Genomic DNA, 17,175 nt, shown 5'->3' on the forward strand with positions numbered 1-17,175 from the left:
CCCGTAAGAGTTGTAGGTACCTCCCTAGGTAGCACGCCTAGGTAAGCAAGCAAGAAGCAAGGTAGTGTGGTAGTGTACTGCGGAAGGGGCGGGGGGGTGCAGGCTGGGCGCGCGCGCAGATGCGGGTAAGGAGCAGGAACGGTGCGGTGCGGGCAGGCGGGCAGCGGTACGGTGATCAGTTGTTGGTGATGAGCTCCTGCTTATTCGCAGACTGCATCGCATCACCCACCTACCTACCTACCTACCTTACTCTACTAATTAATAGTGTACCTTATGAACGGGGAAGAAGGAATCGTCGTCGTCGTCGGGTCGCGGTAAGGGTATGGATCGGGGGTGTGCTCCGAAACGGTCTGGTCCGCGCATGTATTACCTCTTTAGGCAAGGACCACGCTGTGTGTGTCTCCATAGTGGACTTCCTTCTTTTGCGCGCCCAGTCTCTAGAAATGCTGCCGAGAAAAGCATATGATCACGACCTCAACTTGCATGGCCGCGCTGCTCTCTGTGCGTCTTAGTGTCAACCATGCAGCGGCAGCGTCTTCCAGGTTTCTTCAAGAGATTCTCTTTACACCAATCCAACTTTCTAATGATCATTCCAACAAATGAGGAGGGGGACAGACAGGAAAAGAAAAAGAAAAAAAAAAGAAAAAAACAGATGAGCTCACGTCTCGCCGGGCTCTTCCGATTGCCGGGCAGCGTTTCCCTGGCCATGGCATGGGTGCCGGCGCACACGGCACCACCACTACCACGACTACTGTGTTAAAGATCCAGAAATACCATAGTGATATGCTTAAGTGGTGGACTCGAGAGTGGGCGCGGCGCACGGCACTCTCCCAGGGTGGGAAGCACTGACGTTGCAAAAGAAAGTCGAATACCTTAGTCTAGTTGAACTGCTCCTGAAGATTTCCGCGCGCGGAACCCGAAGCAATAGATGGCACCACGGTGACTGGGATGCTAGCTGTACAGTAGTGTGCCGCCGGTGTGCTCCCTGTGGTGTGTGTCGTGTGTCTGTCTGCAAGTGGTTGCACAGCAGGTGACAAATGATTCTGTCAATCTCTGGGGTTCTAGACGCCGCAAACTTTCCAAGCCGTTACTGCGTTTGTCTTGGGGGGAAACTTGGGATGACTGCGATCCCACGATCGTCCAGAGAACCGACGACTGAACAACCCTCCTCCTCCCCCGCGCTGTTTACCAGTTTAGCATGTTTGTTGGGCAAGTTTCCTCCTTCAGTTCCTCCCCGAGCTCTCTCTGGAAGGAGGTTGCCAAACTCATATTGCATTGAATGGCTTGGATCTGTTCCCAACATAACTACAGTTTCTTAAACATCAGAATATCAGAATATACAGGCTCTCATTTTGATGCATAGTGTTGTAGTTTACTGCTACCTTGCTTCCTTGTGGTCTACCACCACTACTACTCAATTCCACTGCCGGCATTATTCTCCGTCTTGCTTCAGATTGACGAGTATTCCGGCAGGCTAAGCATAGTATGCCCGTTGCTTCCGTCCCACGACGTATTTAACCCAGCTCATGCAACTTTCCCCCGCCATATCACCCTCACCTAATGCAGGATCGTGGGGAAGGCAGGGGAGAAATGGCCATGGACAACGAGCCCAATGTAGATCATAAAAACGGGATTCTCCGGTCCTTGGAAAATATTTGATGAGGAAATCTCTACGTTTGTGGGACTAGTACGCGAGATTCAAGGTTGTTGCAACCACATCACACACACGAAGAGGGAATGAAACGCGCCTAACCAAGGGCACTAACAATCCAGTATTTTGACGTCTTGAACTACCCACAAGAATGAGAGTACGGGGTAATAAGGGCTGGGCCTGGTTGGGCTGCTACCTATTTCCCCGCATTGATACCTCCCCGAGATCAACTCCACGCAAAGATCACCAATGGCTAAGGTAGGCAGGCCACACTAGAAATTCCATCATCGCGCTTGTTCCTTGCAGAGCCGGTCAAGCCAGCTAGATGGATGGCCGTGGCTCCCTGACTTTTCCTTTCCAACCCGCAATGTTCCCTTTACCCCTGCCCTCCCGCCCCCTCCATACGGCCGATATACGACAAGACTAACCCATAATCCCGGGACAGCCCTTGACATCACCCGGAGCTTCACGGGTCTAGATGTGTACTAATTATGAGCCCTTCTATTTTGTCGATGCCGAGGCACATTGAACAACGGATGAGGGAGAAGAAACCTGAAAGCCAAGAAAACTCGTCATTGAACAACAACCAAGAGCTTTCCCCAGACACGATTTGTGTGTTGGGTTGAAGGATGCCATCGGCACTCGAGTCGATCAGCGAACGGGACGTAGAAATGATGGTCTTGCGGGACACGGCTTTACCAAGCTCATTCCGGGTCTTACCGGGGTCTGCAACGTCAAGGATCTCCAGAGGCTTTTGCTCCCACACGTCTCGATTCAGCTCAAAATCCGGGGTATCACCAGGCATTGTAATAGTAAATCAGTATCTAATGCCATCATATGTACATTTCATCCTCCGCCCCCACCGGAACCATTTGAAAAAGTTCCCCCCTATAGCTTTGTACCGGCACCCGATGTCTTCCCGTTGCCGTTGGCAATTGTGCCCCCGGTGGAGGAGGAAGACGTCGCCGCCGCCGCCGTTCCGTTCTGTCCGAGTTTTCGTTCAGACCCCTCAACCTCGATGCCACTAATGAACAGGGCGCTGACACCCTCGAGCAGCGCCACGAAGACGCACAACAGACTGGCAATGACAAAGTGGCTAATGGTCGAGCCGATCTCCAGCCAAGAGCCCTCATCCTTGACCACCCAGAAGAAGTATAGCGTGAGGACGTCGCTGATGGCCATGACAACCATGAAGAGAGAGGAGGGCGCCACGCCGAGTCTGACGTTGAGGATTCCGAGGTTTGCCGATATGAGGGCGAACGGGATCATGAGCTTGACGACGAGTAGTGCTCCCTGTGAAAAGGGGTCAAAGATGGGAATGAGGCGGTACACGCTGTCCAGGCTAAAGGACGAAACAGAGGCCACGTTGCCGGTGCTGAAGAAGGCCGACTGCAGCAAGACGAAGAAGAATAACGAGACCCGCGCGTCGGCGAGAGTCAAGGCTCTGAAGGGTGATGTAGACACCTCCTGTGGCTTACTGGTAGTGACTTTTGAAGAGGAGCGTCGATCTTCTTCAGTACCCTTGTTGAAGACGAATACGCGATGTTCCAGACCGACCCAGGCAACCAGCAGGGCACTGAAGGCCACGTAAAAGATCCCCTCGTAGGAGATGGTCAGAATTACAAAAGTCGGGGCGCAGGTCAAGAACATGGTCATCAGGCTATGCTTGTAGTGGTTGTTGGGTTGCAGACGTTGAGCCAAGGGCATAAGCAGCGAAACGACTGCACAGGTGGTTAGCAATGCCAGGTGGCTATCCTATCTTCAAAGACTTACCCAAAACAATCCAGCCTACGACTTGATTGCCCCGAGGCAGACCCGCCTTGGCCTGGAGAGAGATGGCGCTGGATCGAGTGACCACGACGGCGAGCAAGATCAAGCCGATCTGCAGGGTATCTGGTTAGCCTACTATGTCTTCTAGCACTTTGACTTGAGCATAGTTCCTTACCTGAACACCGGTCAGAGCCCTAGATATCGGCAGAGCTGGCTTCGCCAACAGTCTGTTCTCCCAAATGAGATACGCCAGACCAATGGCGGCCATGACGATGCCACCGGCAACACTGTCATGCGTCAGTACGTGAGCCTAAATAGGGATAGCATGTGGCAAACATACATCAAAGGAACATCCTCCGACTTCATAGCTGGGAGCAATGTAAACACGCTCATGACCAAGCAGGAGAAGAACCAGACGACAGACAGCAAAGAGTTCAACTGGAGGAACCTCAAGCCATACGTCATTGGCCAAAAAGCCGCGAGAACGTAGATTACGGTAAGGACTTCGCGATGAATGTATCCTAGAGCCTAAGTGCCTGTTTTAGCAATGCCCACCGGCCAAAAGATGATATGAACCTTACCAGAGACACGATGATGCCTATGTAAGCCACTAGGTTGAGCAGGAACGAGAACACACTCGCTCCAGTCTTGATGTGCCCGAAGAGAACTTTTCGTCCCTCAATGAGAGAGCTGCGCCTAGCCCAGACTTCCTCCCAGAAGACAACAGGGAAGAAGCCGTAGGCATAGTAAGTGATTGGAGACTTGGAAATGATGAAGGATGCGTATAACGCTGCGAGGACGGAGCTGAAAGCCGTCGTGCCAAGAGTCGTACGGGAAGGAAGCTGGCTGCCACGCAGAACATGCAGATCGACGACAGTCGTCAGCGCGAACGCCATCCAACCAAGGTACCCAATAGTGATCAGTGTGCGGAGGAACAGCCAATCGTAGGTCTGGAGGTATCTCAAGCCCTCCAGGGCAATCTTCATGAGAGCTGCAGACTCCTCAATGGCCTCTTCGTAGTTACCAGCGTCGACCAAGCGTTGAATAGCGGCCACTCGGCGCTCAGGGGCCAGATTTGCGTCGCTCAACGGCTGAAAAGGTCGGTAGCGAAGCTCCGTGGCCTTCTTCTGCTCTTCCTTAACCCTGTACATCTCCAAAATTTCGCGAGCGTTGATGAGCGCTGCCTGCGCCTTTTCCTCGATACTCGACGAGACGTAGGACAAGGGCAGCTCGCCAACAGAGTTGGCGGGGAACTCCACACCGATCAAATACGCCATCAGGGCAGCAATATCAGCTTGCGCCACGTCGTGTCTCTTGATCTCATCAAGATGCCAGTCAGAAGAGTACTCGTCGTGGCCAGGGGCGACGGAACCGGAGAAAAGTAGCGGCGGGGCAATTCCAGATCCCCAGGTGATCAAGGGGGTGCGAGTGTTGTTGGGATGGCCATCACCGTGGCTTCCCCAGTCACTCATGCCGTGGTCAGCAGTGAAGACGAAAGCGGTCCGGTCGTCGGCGTAGAAATTCTCAATCATTTCTGAAATCTCCTTGGCGCCTTGGTCCACGACCTTGATATTATGCAAGTATTCCTTCGAGTAGGGACGGTACGAGTGCCCGTTGGTATCCAAGCCGAGCAGATGGAGGAAGAAGACGACCTTGTCTTGGCGCAAGGCGGCGTCAAGAGTCTCGTTCTTGGCTGCGTCGGCGAAAAGCTCCTTGACGTGGTCAAAGACCCAGAAGTCTAATTGCAACGCATCTTGACTGAAATCCTCAAACTCGTGTCCATACGTGTAGGAATCGACGCGGCCGGGGACAGCGCCTTGCTCGAACATTGGCAAGATGTCGGGAGATCCCCAGCTCCAGGTATGACGGCTCCGATTGAAGACGCTGTCGAAGTTCACGGGGTTGAGCTTCCAGCCAGTCGCCACGGCCGAGACATCTTCATAAAGACCGGCGATGAGCGCAACGTGGCCAGGGCGAGATTCTGTCGGCACGCGCGTGTGCGACACTCCAAAGGTGCCATGTTCAAGAACGCGGGATCGTAGGAAAGGAGCGAGGGGTCGCGGGGTCAAGTCATCCTCGGATTCGGGGTAGGGGTCGGGAAAGGACTGGAAGGCCTTGTCTGCTCGCAAACCGTCGCCTAGAAGAGAATGTCAGAAGCTTGCTCCATGGACTATACAGTATTTGAGAAGGTGGGCGAGCGCATACCCACGAAAAGAACCAGACGGTCAGCAGGGGCCTTGGAGTTTTCGGGTCGTTCGATTTGGACAAGCTTCATGCCCGATACAATTGGACTGACAAAGTAAATGTCAAAAATCGAGTAAATATAGGCAAGGTGGAAAATGACAGCGATGGCTAGAAAGCCGGCGCGCGAGGAGACTGCCATCACAGACAAAGGGGTCGGGGAGAGACGTCTCTTCTTTGCTGTGCTGTGTCTCTTGTGATGTCTGTCTTCTCCTGTGCGCTTAAAGGAGCGGGAGTAGCTAAATCAACGATGATCTGGGGTATGACACGCCCAGAGTGGGTAATGGGCGAGTAAATCCACTTGCTCAGCGCCCGTGTCGATTGGCCTGGTGGATGACGGGATCAAAAGAATGAAGGGCAGATATTCGAGAGCTCTACGTAAGAGAGTGGAAGCGCAGTCATCTCACGGCTCGCGCATTGCTCCTATAACAAGAGAATATAAGAGAATAATACAATGATGTTGATGTGCAGCGCTGGATTTTTACTCATGGAAATTGGGAGCACAGCCATCCCCTCTAGCTCAATGCAATCGATTTCCAGTCCAGGGTCGAGAGTCGTCCCGCTTGTTGCATCGACGCGGAAATTATTGGCTTTCGCGACACGTCTCCCACCCCCGAACTGACGACGTGTAGGGATGGCAGACCCACATTGACATCGGTAGCCCCACGCGGCGGAGCGGGAGCGGCTGTTTGCATGTAGCGGGGCTTCTACAGCTTCCATCCTGGATACAACACTTGGAGGTTCTTAATCTTACCCCAGAGGCAACGTCCACGACTCCCTAGACAGCCAGACAGCTTGCCTAGCCTTACAGACTGGAAACACCTGATCTTGCCAACGTGTCTACACCAATGTTGATGTAGACTTCTAGTAAAATTGAATGGAATGAAAGAAGCCTCCTAAGCCACCCCGCCTATCGAATAGTACATTTGCAAGGCAACTGTTCATAGTGCTAAAAGCGGATCATGTTACACGATCATTAAGGTGCCTGCTGCTGGGACATCAGGGTGTTCACTCCTAAGGCACGTGGTCCAAAGTTGATTCACATCACCTGGCACTAAATCCGCCTTTCTTGAGAACCTCTTTGGGTACGGGATAGTAACAAGCATTGTGCTAGACAGAGCAAACGGCTCTTAGCTTTCCTGGTGATATGTCTGTAGACGACTGACAAGGTCGGCTATAGACAAGCTGACTCCGACACCATTCAGAGAGCTGTTCCTCCTCGTCCGCAATGCGTTCGTCAACAGCCTTGGGCGGCATTCCCGCGTTCCCAAACCACGCGCGAGAAACAAACACAATCTCCAAGGGGTATCATATCGAACAACTTCAAATGTTTCCCGCCCGCTTCATCCAAATTCTGGCTGCAACCAGAACAGCCCTGGCAACAGTCTCCTCAGTCCAGCCGCTCCGTCAAAGACTTGATGACCCGCGCGTAAAACTTTGCCGCATGTGGCCGAGGGAACTCGATTTCTTCAACAAGGAAGTCGGGCAGCATGTCGATGAGTTCGCGATCTCTGTTAGAGTCCAATTGCGGCTTGTAGGTGAAATGAGCCTCCTCGTAGTTTTCGCCGGAGCTTTCGTTCTCAACTTCAAGTTTAAAATGAAGTGCTACAAAGATTAGTATGACGAGAAAACCACTGGTAAACATGATGACTTACTCCCGTTTCTCCCCGTTTGTATGCAATCAAACACCTGGCCTGCCGAGTCACGCTTGGTAACTCTGACAATCAAGCCGGTCAAATCGCCATAAAGGTCCTCTTTCAGCTGTCCCGTTTGTACAACATCCGAGCTGGCGATGGCCCTGGCAGCTGCGCTTGAGCCCTTGACAGCGCTTCCAGGTATGACCTTGGCACTGGCTGCAGCTTCGGCAGACCTGCTCGCAGCCAACCGCGTCGACAAAGTCTTGATTTCTTGCTTTGCCTCGGTTAGAGAAGTCGTCAGAGCTGACACCTTTGCCTCCATTTCTTCGAGTTGCTTTTTGCGTTGTTGCCCCTCTTTGGCCAAGCTACGTTGCTCTGCAAGGTCGGCCTTGAGATGTGCAATGAGTTCGTTTGCAGCTTGATCCTATTAGCATTTCGCTACACTCATGCTTGGTTCTCGCCACTCACTTTTTGCTCTTTCTTCACTCTCCTTTTTGAGATTATCAAAGTTCCGTTCTGCCGCCTTGACCCCGATGTCCCGAAGATCACGGTATTTCGCTTCAAGGTTATCGTACTTTCTAATCGTGTCGCCCAAGCGCCTCCGAAGTTGCACATCACTAGCGTCCAAATCCGGATTACCACTCGCACGATTACCGCGATGCGTTGACGGCTTCGGTACCGGTAGCTCGTCGAATTTGTCATCGCCTTCCGTGTCGACGTCCATATCGTCTTGAGCCTGCGTCTCTGGAATTTCAGATTCATCATCCCGAGCCGGTTTTGCTCCTGCACGACGACCTCGCTTAGTCGGCTTTGCGGCACCCTTCGTAGTAGAACTCGGCACCTCTTTCGATGTTTCTGTAGTCGTCGCGGTCGTAGCTGCTGCCTTCGGTCGCCCTCGGGTCTTCGCTGTGGTCGCCGTCACCGCCGGAGCAATGTCATCTTCTGATTCGGCCATACTGTCGACATCCGCCGCATCGTCGTCCTCGTCCTCGTCCTCGACGTCCTCCTCCTGAATCTCGATCTTCTCGGCAGCCTTGCGGCCTCTCTTCGAAACCTTGCCGCTAGCCTTGCTCGACGTGTCGTTGATAGCCTCTTCTCCTGCTTTGCTGATTGCCGCTGCAAGTTTTCCAGTCGCGCGACCCTTTGTAGCCTTCTGGGCAGGCTTCGTGACTTTGTTGGCAGCTGGCGGTCTGCCCCTGGCCTTCTTCGCCGGCGACATCTTGGTTGATTTTGAGTTGGTGATCTTGGCGCCGGGAACGGAAGAACGCCAGAATGTGAATCCCTGTCCGATTCGGATGAACGTGTAGCGCCCGATATTCACACAACAAAATGGATTGGATGCTGCTGCGAATTGGCGGGGTGTATAGCGCAAATGTTGTCAACGCGCTGGGGAGAAACGATTGGTATCGCGCGGGAGTGGTTCGTGTATTATCGGCGCGGGGGAAGTGCACGTATACCCAGAAGATGGAATACTCTTTATTATGCACCTAGACTGAGGTAATTGGGGTTAGACAGGTGCGTTGGTCGTAACGGAAGCGTTGAAATACCAAGGTTGGAGCTGAGGGGCAGGCGAGTGTGGAAAGGCAACTTGCGATGAAAAAGTAAACAAACCCGCGGTGCGACAGCGACCCCATGGCTTACCTTACTTGGGGTACCTTACCTTCGGTGCCCCCTAGGCTTAGGCGGGCCGCGGCACTCAAGGCGCCTAGAAGGACATGCTTATCCCGGTACATACCTTATCGTCTTATCAACGTTAGGTACCATGGTACACCTACCTTAGCCGCAACTGGCCAGTGCTGCCTCGCATGTGGCGGTGCACTCTCCTGCCGACACCACATTACGGCTTGCGAATTTACTGGCTACCCTTGTGAACCGCGGGTGGCGTTGTCGGCTCGACTCAATTCTCTGGGGCGTTGGACACGTCTATCTCGTTGCCGGCTATAATACTCCATCCCGCTACTTGGACACGCCCCTGCCGAACCACCAGACGACTTATCTCTCCAACGCGACGTTGAGAGGATTCTTTCCTGCGCCCAGGTAGACGACACTTGCCATAAAACCCACGCCGACACATGACAGCAAACAACCGAGAACACCCGATTTAGGCCGTTTCAATCTTACCGTGTCGGCCCTCTGCCGCAACGCCAACACTGATGACGGGCGACCTCGACCGTTGGCTGGGTTCCGTCGGAAAGCTCCTCGGCATGGGTGACCGAAAGAAGGGATTGGGCGATTTTGCCCTCGACCTGCTGTTGGTGGCTGGTATGGTGAGTAGACAGGATAATGAAAAGCACATGTTTGGCTATGAATGCTAACCGCGCTCTCCAGATGGCAACCGGCGTTTACCTCGCAAGAAACTTTCTTTCTTCCCTCACGAATACCCTCGCCGACCCCGATCGAGAGAAACATGAGCAAGCACGGCTACAGGCCAAGGCTCATCTAGAGCGCTTGCGCAAAGGCAAGAACGCGAGCAAACCTGGCGAAGATCCATCGGATGACAGCAGCGTTTCTCGTCGCGGGCCAAAGCCGGAAGAGTTGGTGTTGAATGAATATGAGAATACCATTGCGCTCGAAATGGTGGCTCCGGAGGATATTCCAATCGGCTTTGCTGGTAAGTGCCCTACGGATATGATAAGGTAGCACCGGGAATCTTGCTAATGGTGTATAATAGACATCGGTGGCTTGGAGGATATTATTGATGAACTCAAGGAATCTGTCATCTACCCGTTGACTATGCCGCATTTGTATTCTCATGCGGCACCCCTACTATCCGCGCCCTCTGGTGTGCTACTCTATGGACCTCCAGGATGCGGTAAAACTATGCTGGCCAAGGCAGTCGCTCATGAGAGTGGTGCTTCCTTCATCAACCTCCATATTTCGACAGTGACGGAAAAGTGGTACGGCGACTCCAACAAACTAGTCCGAGCCGTATTCTCGTTGGCTCGTAAGATGCAGCCCGCCATCATCTTCATTGATGAGATCGATGCGGTCTTGGGCACAAGAAGGAGCGGCGAGCACGAGGCCAGCGGAATGGTCAAGGCCGAGTAAGTTATCCAACAGAAGATCTTATCATGTGCAGTTGCTGACGAGTCAGGTTCATGACCCTGTGGGATGGATTGACGTCGTCAAATTCTTCAGGCATGCCAGCGAGGATTGTTGTTCTCGGTGCCACAAACAGAATACATGACATCGATGAGGCTATCCTCAGGCGCATGCCCAAGAAGTTCCCTGTTTCTCTTCCTGGCAAGGAGCAGAGACAACGGATTCTGCAGCTCATTCTGAAGGACACAAAGACAGACCCGGAGTTTAGTGTGGAGTACATTACCAAAGTCACAGCTGGTATGTCGGGCAGTGACATCAAAGAAGCCTGCCGTGATGCTGCTATGGCACCGGTCCGTGAATATATGCGAGAGCATCGGGCGGGTGGCAACTCCATGTCCAGCATCACACCAGAGAACTTCAGAGGTATTCGGACAGAGGATTTCTTTGGCCGCAAGGGTGGAGGTCAAATCCTCATGGAGAACCACGCAAAACACTCCAAAACTTCGAGGTCATCAGTAGACGAGTACGAAGACATTGTCGAAGAACTGGGTTGATTTGGTCATGCAGTTGGTCTGTTATGAAGGGAATGATAGACCTAACGGAAGTCTGCTCTGAAAGGGCAGTGTTCTTCTACCCGCTACGTCGGAAACATCCATACAGCTTGATTGCCTGCAGTGGGCAATCTTCGCATTTCATGCTAGAATAAGACCTTTTGTACAAGTAAATGTACCGATACAAGGAGGAAACGGAAATCGAAATACCATGACTTTACACGACATAACTTGCAATGTTTCCACGCGCTAGCAACCTGCCTTAGCAGCACTAAAGGCCCCCTCCTTTGTACATGCATGAACAGCTGCCACGACTTTTCATTTGAACCGCCTATTGCCTCAGTATTGTTGAGAAGACTTCATAGCTCTAAGGCGAAAACTAGGCCAGGCACATAGGCACACCGCACCAGAGCAGGCTCAGGTACAGACGGCAGTCAGATGTGTCAGGCATAATGCGCCAACGTTGATTTGTTACCATCCAGGCACGCCAGGGCCAGCGTGCCAATCCAACGCTGCGCTTTTTTCCCCGGCCAACATTCCACTCGGACCACTACCGTGTCGCCCCCGCCGTTTCCAGGGTTCATGCCGCCCCGCCATCGCCGACTTTCGGGGCACGCTGTGCACACCGACAAATCACGTCATCAGCAAGGGCCCACACCTTTGGTTGTCCAGTGCTGTTGGAGTCACACGCTCCGTTCTCCCCAAAAGCCCGTCGTCGGCCCTTACTCAATGTCCCTGTAAAACTTCTCCTGTACACACCTACAAGTGCCTATCAGCTCTCTCAACCTTCTCGCCAACCTACCTCTGCTTTTCAATCGAGTACGCCGGTGCTGCGTTTGGACAATTGACTTGCTGAGCAATTCAGTTCTGTCCGCGGCGACAAGTCTGGCTCTTAAAAGAGACCAGCGGTAGTACTGTACTCGATCCCGAACGCCTCCCGGACCTTCCTATCCGTCCTTCGTCCTCTCGTCCCTTTCGAACATCAAGTACGACGGAGTACAGGCATTGTCTGGCCAAGATCTATTCGACGAATCGCTCAATCGAAGAAAAATCGTTCAATTGCCGCTGTCAGTCAGATAAGCCGGCAGCTCCTTGATACTAGTGCTACCCCGCCATTACTACCTACGCTTTGTCTCACCATGTCTACACCGCCTAACAACGGAGCGGCATCCAAGTCCAGCGACCCCCTCAAGCGGGTTGACCTTGACGGACACGATCTCCCTCCTTCTCCCGCGCCGTCCAGTCCTCGCAACGGTCGTCGCCGCTATGCTCTCGCCACTGAGCTGGTCTACACTGATAGCAACGACCAGTATGGCGCATCCAGCATCCCCATCTACCAGTCCGCCACCTTCAAGCAGACCAGTGCCAATGGCGGCGGCGAGTACGACTACACCAGGTCCGGCAACCCGACTCGCACTCATCTTGAGCGCCACCTGGCCAAGATCATGAATGCCACGAGGGCTTTGGCCGTCGGCTCCGGCATGGGTGCACTGGATGTTATCTCCCGGTTGTTGCGCCCCGGCGACGAGGTGATCACCGGTGATGACTTGTACGGAGGCACCAACCGCCTTCTCACGTACTTGGCATCCAACCAGGGCATTGTCGTTCACCATGTCGACACTACCAATGTGGAGAACATCAGCCCCGTCATCTCTGAAAAGACGGCCATGGTCCTGCTGGAGACGCCGACGAACCCTCTTATCAAGGTCGTCGACATTCCCTCCATTGCCAAGCTTGTTCACGAGGCCAACGACAAGGCCTTGGTTGTTGTGGATAACACCATGCTCTCGCCCATGCTCCTGAACCCCCTGGACATTGGTGCAGACATTGTCTACGAGTCTGGAACAAAGTACCTGTCCGGACACCATGATATCATGGCCGGTGTGATTGGTGTTAACGATTCCGAGATCGGCAACAAGCTGTATTTCACCATCAACTCCACCGGGTGCGGTCTTTCGCCGAATGACTCCTTCTTGCTTATGAGAGGCATCAAGACCCTCGCAATCCGCATGGAGAAGCAGCAAGCCAACGCCCAGCAGATTGCCGAGTTCCTCGAGTCCCATGGATTCAAGGTCCGATACCCGGGACTTAAGTCGCACCCCCAGTACGACCTGCACTGGTCCATGGCACGAGGTGCAGGTGCCGTTTTGTCATTTGAGACGGGCGACGCGGCGCTTTCGGAGAGGATTGTCGAAGCCGCTAAGCTGTATAGTATCAGCGTTAGCTTCGGCTGTGTCAACAGTCTGATTAGCATGCCCTGCCAGATGAGCCACGCCAGCATTGACGCCAAGACCCGGAAGGAGAGGCAGATGCCGGAAGACCTCATCCGCTTGTGCGTGGGCATCGAGGACGCTACGGACCTGATTGAAGACCTTTCGCGAGCTGTAAGTGCCGTCAACTATGTCACTCTTTGAGCACCAATACTGACTTTTTCTTGTAGCTTGTTCAGGCCGGCGCGGTCAACGTGACCTTGGACGGGTTCCACGCGACTGAAGCTGTCCAGCAGGCTTAAGGGAGTTTTCCGTGGAGGCGGGAATTTGACTTACCCAGGCCTGAGGTGATTGGGTCTTAGGGGAGTCAAGCCGCACGCGTAGTGAGTGAGTGGAAGAAAATCCGCTTTCGAAAAACAACGGCGTTTGGGCTCGGTACGCTCGATATGCGTTGGAAAATCAAAAAAACATTGGGGGGCAACGAAAAGTGTGAATGGCTTAGAGAATTCGACTATTCTGTGTGTCGACCTATCTACATGAGAACAGGCTCGTTCCTTTGCTGCACCTTCTATGATTCGCAAGTTTTGACAGTGAATGCGTCCAATCAAACATCCGAAGCATCATGGGCTCTCACTCCGTAAAATATGTCCACAGCGCTATGAGTAGATCATCATTACACGATCGGAGCATGTACAAGTTAAGGGAGTTAGCCCAATGCCATTCAACTAACGAATCACTATTGCCTCCTTGACTATGCTCCCCAAAACGTTCCGCTCTGACGTGACTAAGAAACGACGCGATGCTATTTATACAGATATTTAAGAAAAGTCGAAGCGGTCTGGGAGGACAACTGGTGCCACCAGCGTCCAAGCATACATGGCGTAGCAGACCCAAGCACTCACAATCTTCACCCAACTGGCCCAGTACGACCGACCGACAGGAGCGAAGTTGCCATCGGCATTCTGGTCGTCGTAGCTCTGGGTCAATAGTGTCGCAATCCACGCCGTCGCCAAGAAGAAGATGATGTGGAAGACAGTGTAGCTGTACTGCGTCTGAGAACGCTCATCGTCACCGTGGGCACGACTGCCACCAGCCTCGCTCTCGTCGTCAGACAAGAGAGCGTCCGCCGGCAAGCTGCCCTCTTCAACGGCACGACGTAATGCCTCCGCCCGCATTTGCTTCTGAGCGCTGGGTTGGTGAGTGACGAGATCGTGCTCGTCTTCCTCTGGGAGACGGATGCCGCCGGAAGAACCAAGTCCAAGGCTCTGAGTCGCCGCTCTAGTAGTGGTGTACGCAACGGTAAGCATGGTGACGACGGCGCCAATGACGACAGACGTTGTGCGAGTACCTTGAGCGCGAATCAAGGGGTTGCATAGCTTGTCATCGGGCTCCATTGAAACAGCGGACATGGTGAGATAGGTGCAGTACGCGGCGACCATGGCGCCCTGTGCAAGACCAGCCTTGGGGTTATATTCCTGAATCGTGGGATGGACCGAGATGAAAGAAATCCCTATCCACAGCAGCAGGTTGACCGTAATGGCTGCTTGGTTCATGGAGCAACCGGACCCGGCAAAGAAGATGTATTGGACGATGGTCATGGCGAGCGAGGCAAGGTACATGCCCAGCGTAGAGCCGATGAGAACTGTCCGCCAAACCTTGGAGTCAGTTTCTTCAATCTGCTCGAGACAATACTCGGCCCAGTTATGGGCGAGATCAACAAGCAGGATGAGACCGAGAATTAGGAACAACATGCCGCCAAAGCGGGCAATGTAGGCGCCGTAGAACTGGAAGAACTCGTCGGGGATCAGGAAGGAGAGGACGATGAAGGCGAGCCACACAATGACTTTGGGCCCCCAGTAGCCATTTTGGATAGCGGCGCGAGGGTTTTTGGAAGACGTAACGCCGAAGAGAAGGCCGGCGAGTATGAGATGGAAGAGACCGAGAGCGAAGTTGAAGCGGTGAACGGCCATCCACCCGTAGCATTGACCATTGGGACAGTCGATCTTAACATAGTCGAGCATAAGGTGTTCGAGTTTTTTGATAGCCCACGGAGTGAGCATGATCCAGGACAGGATCGAGTTGACGAGGAGCATGACTGCGTAGCCGATACGAGTGGCGACACTACAACGGAGTCAGTACCGAGAGTGGTGTGTTCACGGAATGGGGAAGACCTACCTGTTGCCGCACTTCCCACAGGCGCTGCAGACTGCAGAGCAAGTTGCCGCACCGCAGCAACTGGCAGCGAAGCCGATGAGCTGTAAGGTATTAGCTGGTGAAGTGAAGATGGGCTCTACGAGCCGAAGAGCAGGGAATCGGAGGGGACTCGTCGTACCGTGCCCATGCTCGGCACCGCCATCAGCGGCAACGAAAGCAAAGCACCCATGGCGCCGGTTTCCCACGGTATATGCGATCGATCGAAAAGGTGTAAAAGTCGGTTCGGCGAGAGTCGCGCTGGAAAGATGGAAGTGTCGCGTCGGTGATGTCTTTCGGAGGATGCCTTACGTCGGCGCCGCGCAGTATGGATCAGGTGCGGTTAGAGAGGTAGCCTGAAGACCGGAACGAGCCACAAAGAGTGGATCAATCTGTTGGAGGCTGGGGCGCACGTGAGATTACGTAGTCGCTACCTACTGTGGCTCCCTACCCGGATCCGGACCCCGGATTCTAGAGCTCTCCGCCGAAATCGGCCATCCACCATCGGCAATTCTGCACCGATTCCCGACATCTTTCGCCCACCTGGCGCCGAGTGAAGCTACTTACACCTGCCTTTCCTGCTCAACCTCAGTTGTCTTATCACGACGATCCCAAAGCGAATAATCAAGAAGCCGCCGGTTCGCCCTACCCTATGACTCAATGTTCAAGCAGCTTCACACGCGAGCTTCTCGGTAGAATCCAGCCAGCCCATGGTCCGATGCAATGATTAGCTCCAACCAACAACTACCTTACCTCATCTTAATCAGCATGCATGCATTGCATAGGTTTTGGAATTAATCCGGATACCTTTCAAACTTGAGCGCTTTACCTCTTAAATCGACGTTATCACGGTGGTCAACAACGGGGAAGAGACTCCCAGAGAGAAACAACAAAATGTCGTGATACTGCAGATGGCCTGTCGTAAAGAGAGCGGGGTTGCTACTTTCGACGTGGTCGTGCTACATTGCGTGCGATATCCTCTATCAGTCGAATCCGCCCTTGAAGTCTGATTCGTTATATATGGTGCAAGTCAGCATTGCACAATCCGGACATCTATCTCGTTCCACTCGTGCGCATTAAGAACCTGAGTGAAGTACTTGTCTACATGACTTGGAGAACTTCGGCAGTCAGAATGGCAACCAGACTCCTCATTCACTTGCTGGGTTCGAACCCGACCTCGTGGGTTTACCTGCAGTGACCTAACTATTTCTGCTCTCAGATTGGTGCAAGGCGCGGTTATACTCACGGGAACCGAATTCTCTACTAGCGTAGCGTCTATGATGTCTTACAACGAGATCAAGTGACTGAGCGTTTCCCATGTGTCGCGCGAACCATTCCAGCGCTGAGGGAGAACAGCCGACTATGTTCGGCTGACTTGCACGAGATTGGCGACATTGACACAACCCCCGCCGAGACATTCAGCCCGACTGACCAGGCACATACATATTCGACTCGATATGCTGCTGGTTCAAGTGAGCAGGCATGATGAAGGGCGGCGGCGCATGGGTTTCCATATTCCAGGCGTGCAGTTGACACATGCACGCGCCACCACCCTTCCCCTGCCGCGCCTGAAAGGAAGTTAGGAAACAGAAACGCAGCGCACTCCAGCGGCAAGCCAAGATGCCGAGGAGGACAGAAGTACCGGGTACGAGACCCTTTACGTAGCCAATATGTAATACGCCCAGCGTCATTGGTACTCGTTACGTAGTGCGTTGGTCTTTTCGGCAGGGCACTTACGGCATCTTACGGTATCGCAGCTTAGCATTCAGGGGGATCCCCCAGGGCTCCAAATCCCTACCTTATTTCCCGTTACCTTCCCAGTCGGAGTGCATGCGCGGCCCCAAAAGAATGGATTCGTGATTCCTGCCCGTAGATAAGGGATC

The 17,175-nt window shown here is 53.4% G+C and overlaps 5 protein-coding genes across 5 annotated transcripts; 2 read left to right on the plus strand and 3 right to left on the minus strand.

Annotated features, from left to right (window-relative positions):
• Positions 1-2,048: 2,048 nt before the first annotated feature.
• BDP81DRAFT_418336 (phosphatidylinositolglycan class N) lies at positions 2,049-6,234 on the minus strand. The gene is made up of 6 exons (XM_060589697.1): positions 5,627-6,234; positions 4,003-5,558; positions 3,762-3,949; positions 3,597-3,708; positions 3,425-3,533; positions 2,049-3,372 (listed from the first exon to the last, which is right to left on the minus strand). Exons 1-6 carry the CDS (start codon positions 5,802-5,804, stop codon positions 2,540-2,542), a joined length of 2,976 nt encoding a protein of 991 aa, XP_060449831.1. The 5' UTR covers positions 5,805-6,234; the 3' UTR covers positions 2,049-2,539.
• Positions 6,235-7,052: 818 nt separating this feature from the next.
• On the minus strand, positions 7,053-8,518 carry BDP81DRAFT_390505 (chromosome segregation protein; the record flags this gene model as incomplete). Its single annotated transcript, XM_060587415.1, has 3 exons — positions 7,053-7,246; positions 7,318-7,716; positions 7,768-8,518. 3 exons carry the CDS (start codon positions 8,516-8,518, stop codon positions 7,053-7,055), a joined length of 1,344 nt encoding a protein of 447 aa, XP_060449832.1.
• A 667-nt stretch (positions 8,519-9,185) lies between these two features.
• Positions 9,186-11,238, plus strand: BDP81DRAFT_367007 (ATPase). The gene is made up of 4 exons (XM_060586531.1): positions 9,186-9,566; positions 9,628-9,910; positions 9,971-10,343; positions 10,394-11,238. Exons 1-4 carry the CDS (start codon positions 9,453-9,455, stop codon positions 10,893-10,895), a joined length of 1,272 nt encoding a protein of 423 aa, XP_060449833.1. The 5' UTR covers positions 9,186-9,452; the 3' UTR covers positions 10,896-11,238.
• A 369-nt stretch (positions 11,239-11,607) lies between these two features.
• BDP81DRAFT_468735 (cystathionine beta-lyase) lies at positions 11,608-13,404 on the plus strand (the record flags this gene model as incomplete). Its single annotated transcript, XM_060594495.1, has 2 exons — positions 11,608-13,276; positions 13,333-13,404. Exons 1-2 carry the CDS (start codon positions 12,032-12,034, stop codon positions 13,402-13,404), a joined length of 1,317 nt encoding a protein of 438 aa, XP_060449834.1. The 5' UTR covers positions 11,608-12,031.
• A 516-nt stretch (positions 13,405-13,920) lies between these two features.
• On the minus strand, positions 13,921-15,485 carry BDP81DRAFT_390508 (serine incorporator; the record flags this gene model as incomplete). The annotated part of the gene is made up of 3 exons (XM_060587416.1): positions 13,921-15,223; positions 15,278-15,357; positions 15,435-15,485. 3 exons carry the CDS (start codon positions 15,483-15,485, stop codon positions 13,921-13,923), a joined length of 1,434 nt encoding a protein of 477 aa, XP_060449835.1.
• Between the last annotated feature and the right edge of the window lie 1,690 nt (positions 15,486-17,175).

This window comes from Colletotrichum phormii (assembly GCF_030913505.1).
Source record: "Colletotrichum phormii strain CBS 102054 chromosome Unknown BDP81scaffold_3, whole genome shotgun sequence".
NCBI classification, from domain to species: Eukaryota; Fungi; Ascomycota; class Sordariomycetes; order Glomerellales; family Glomerellaceae; genus Colletotrichum; species Colletotrichum phormii.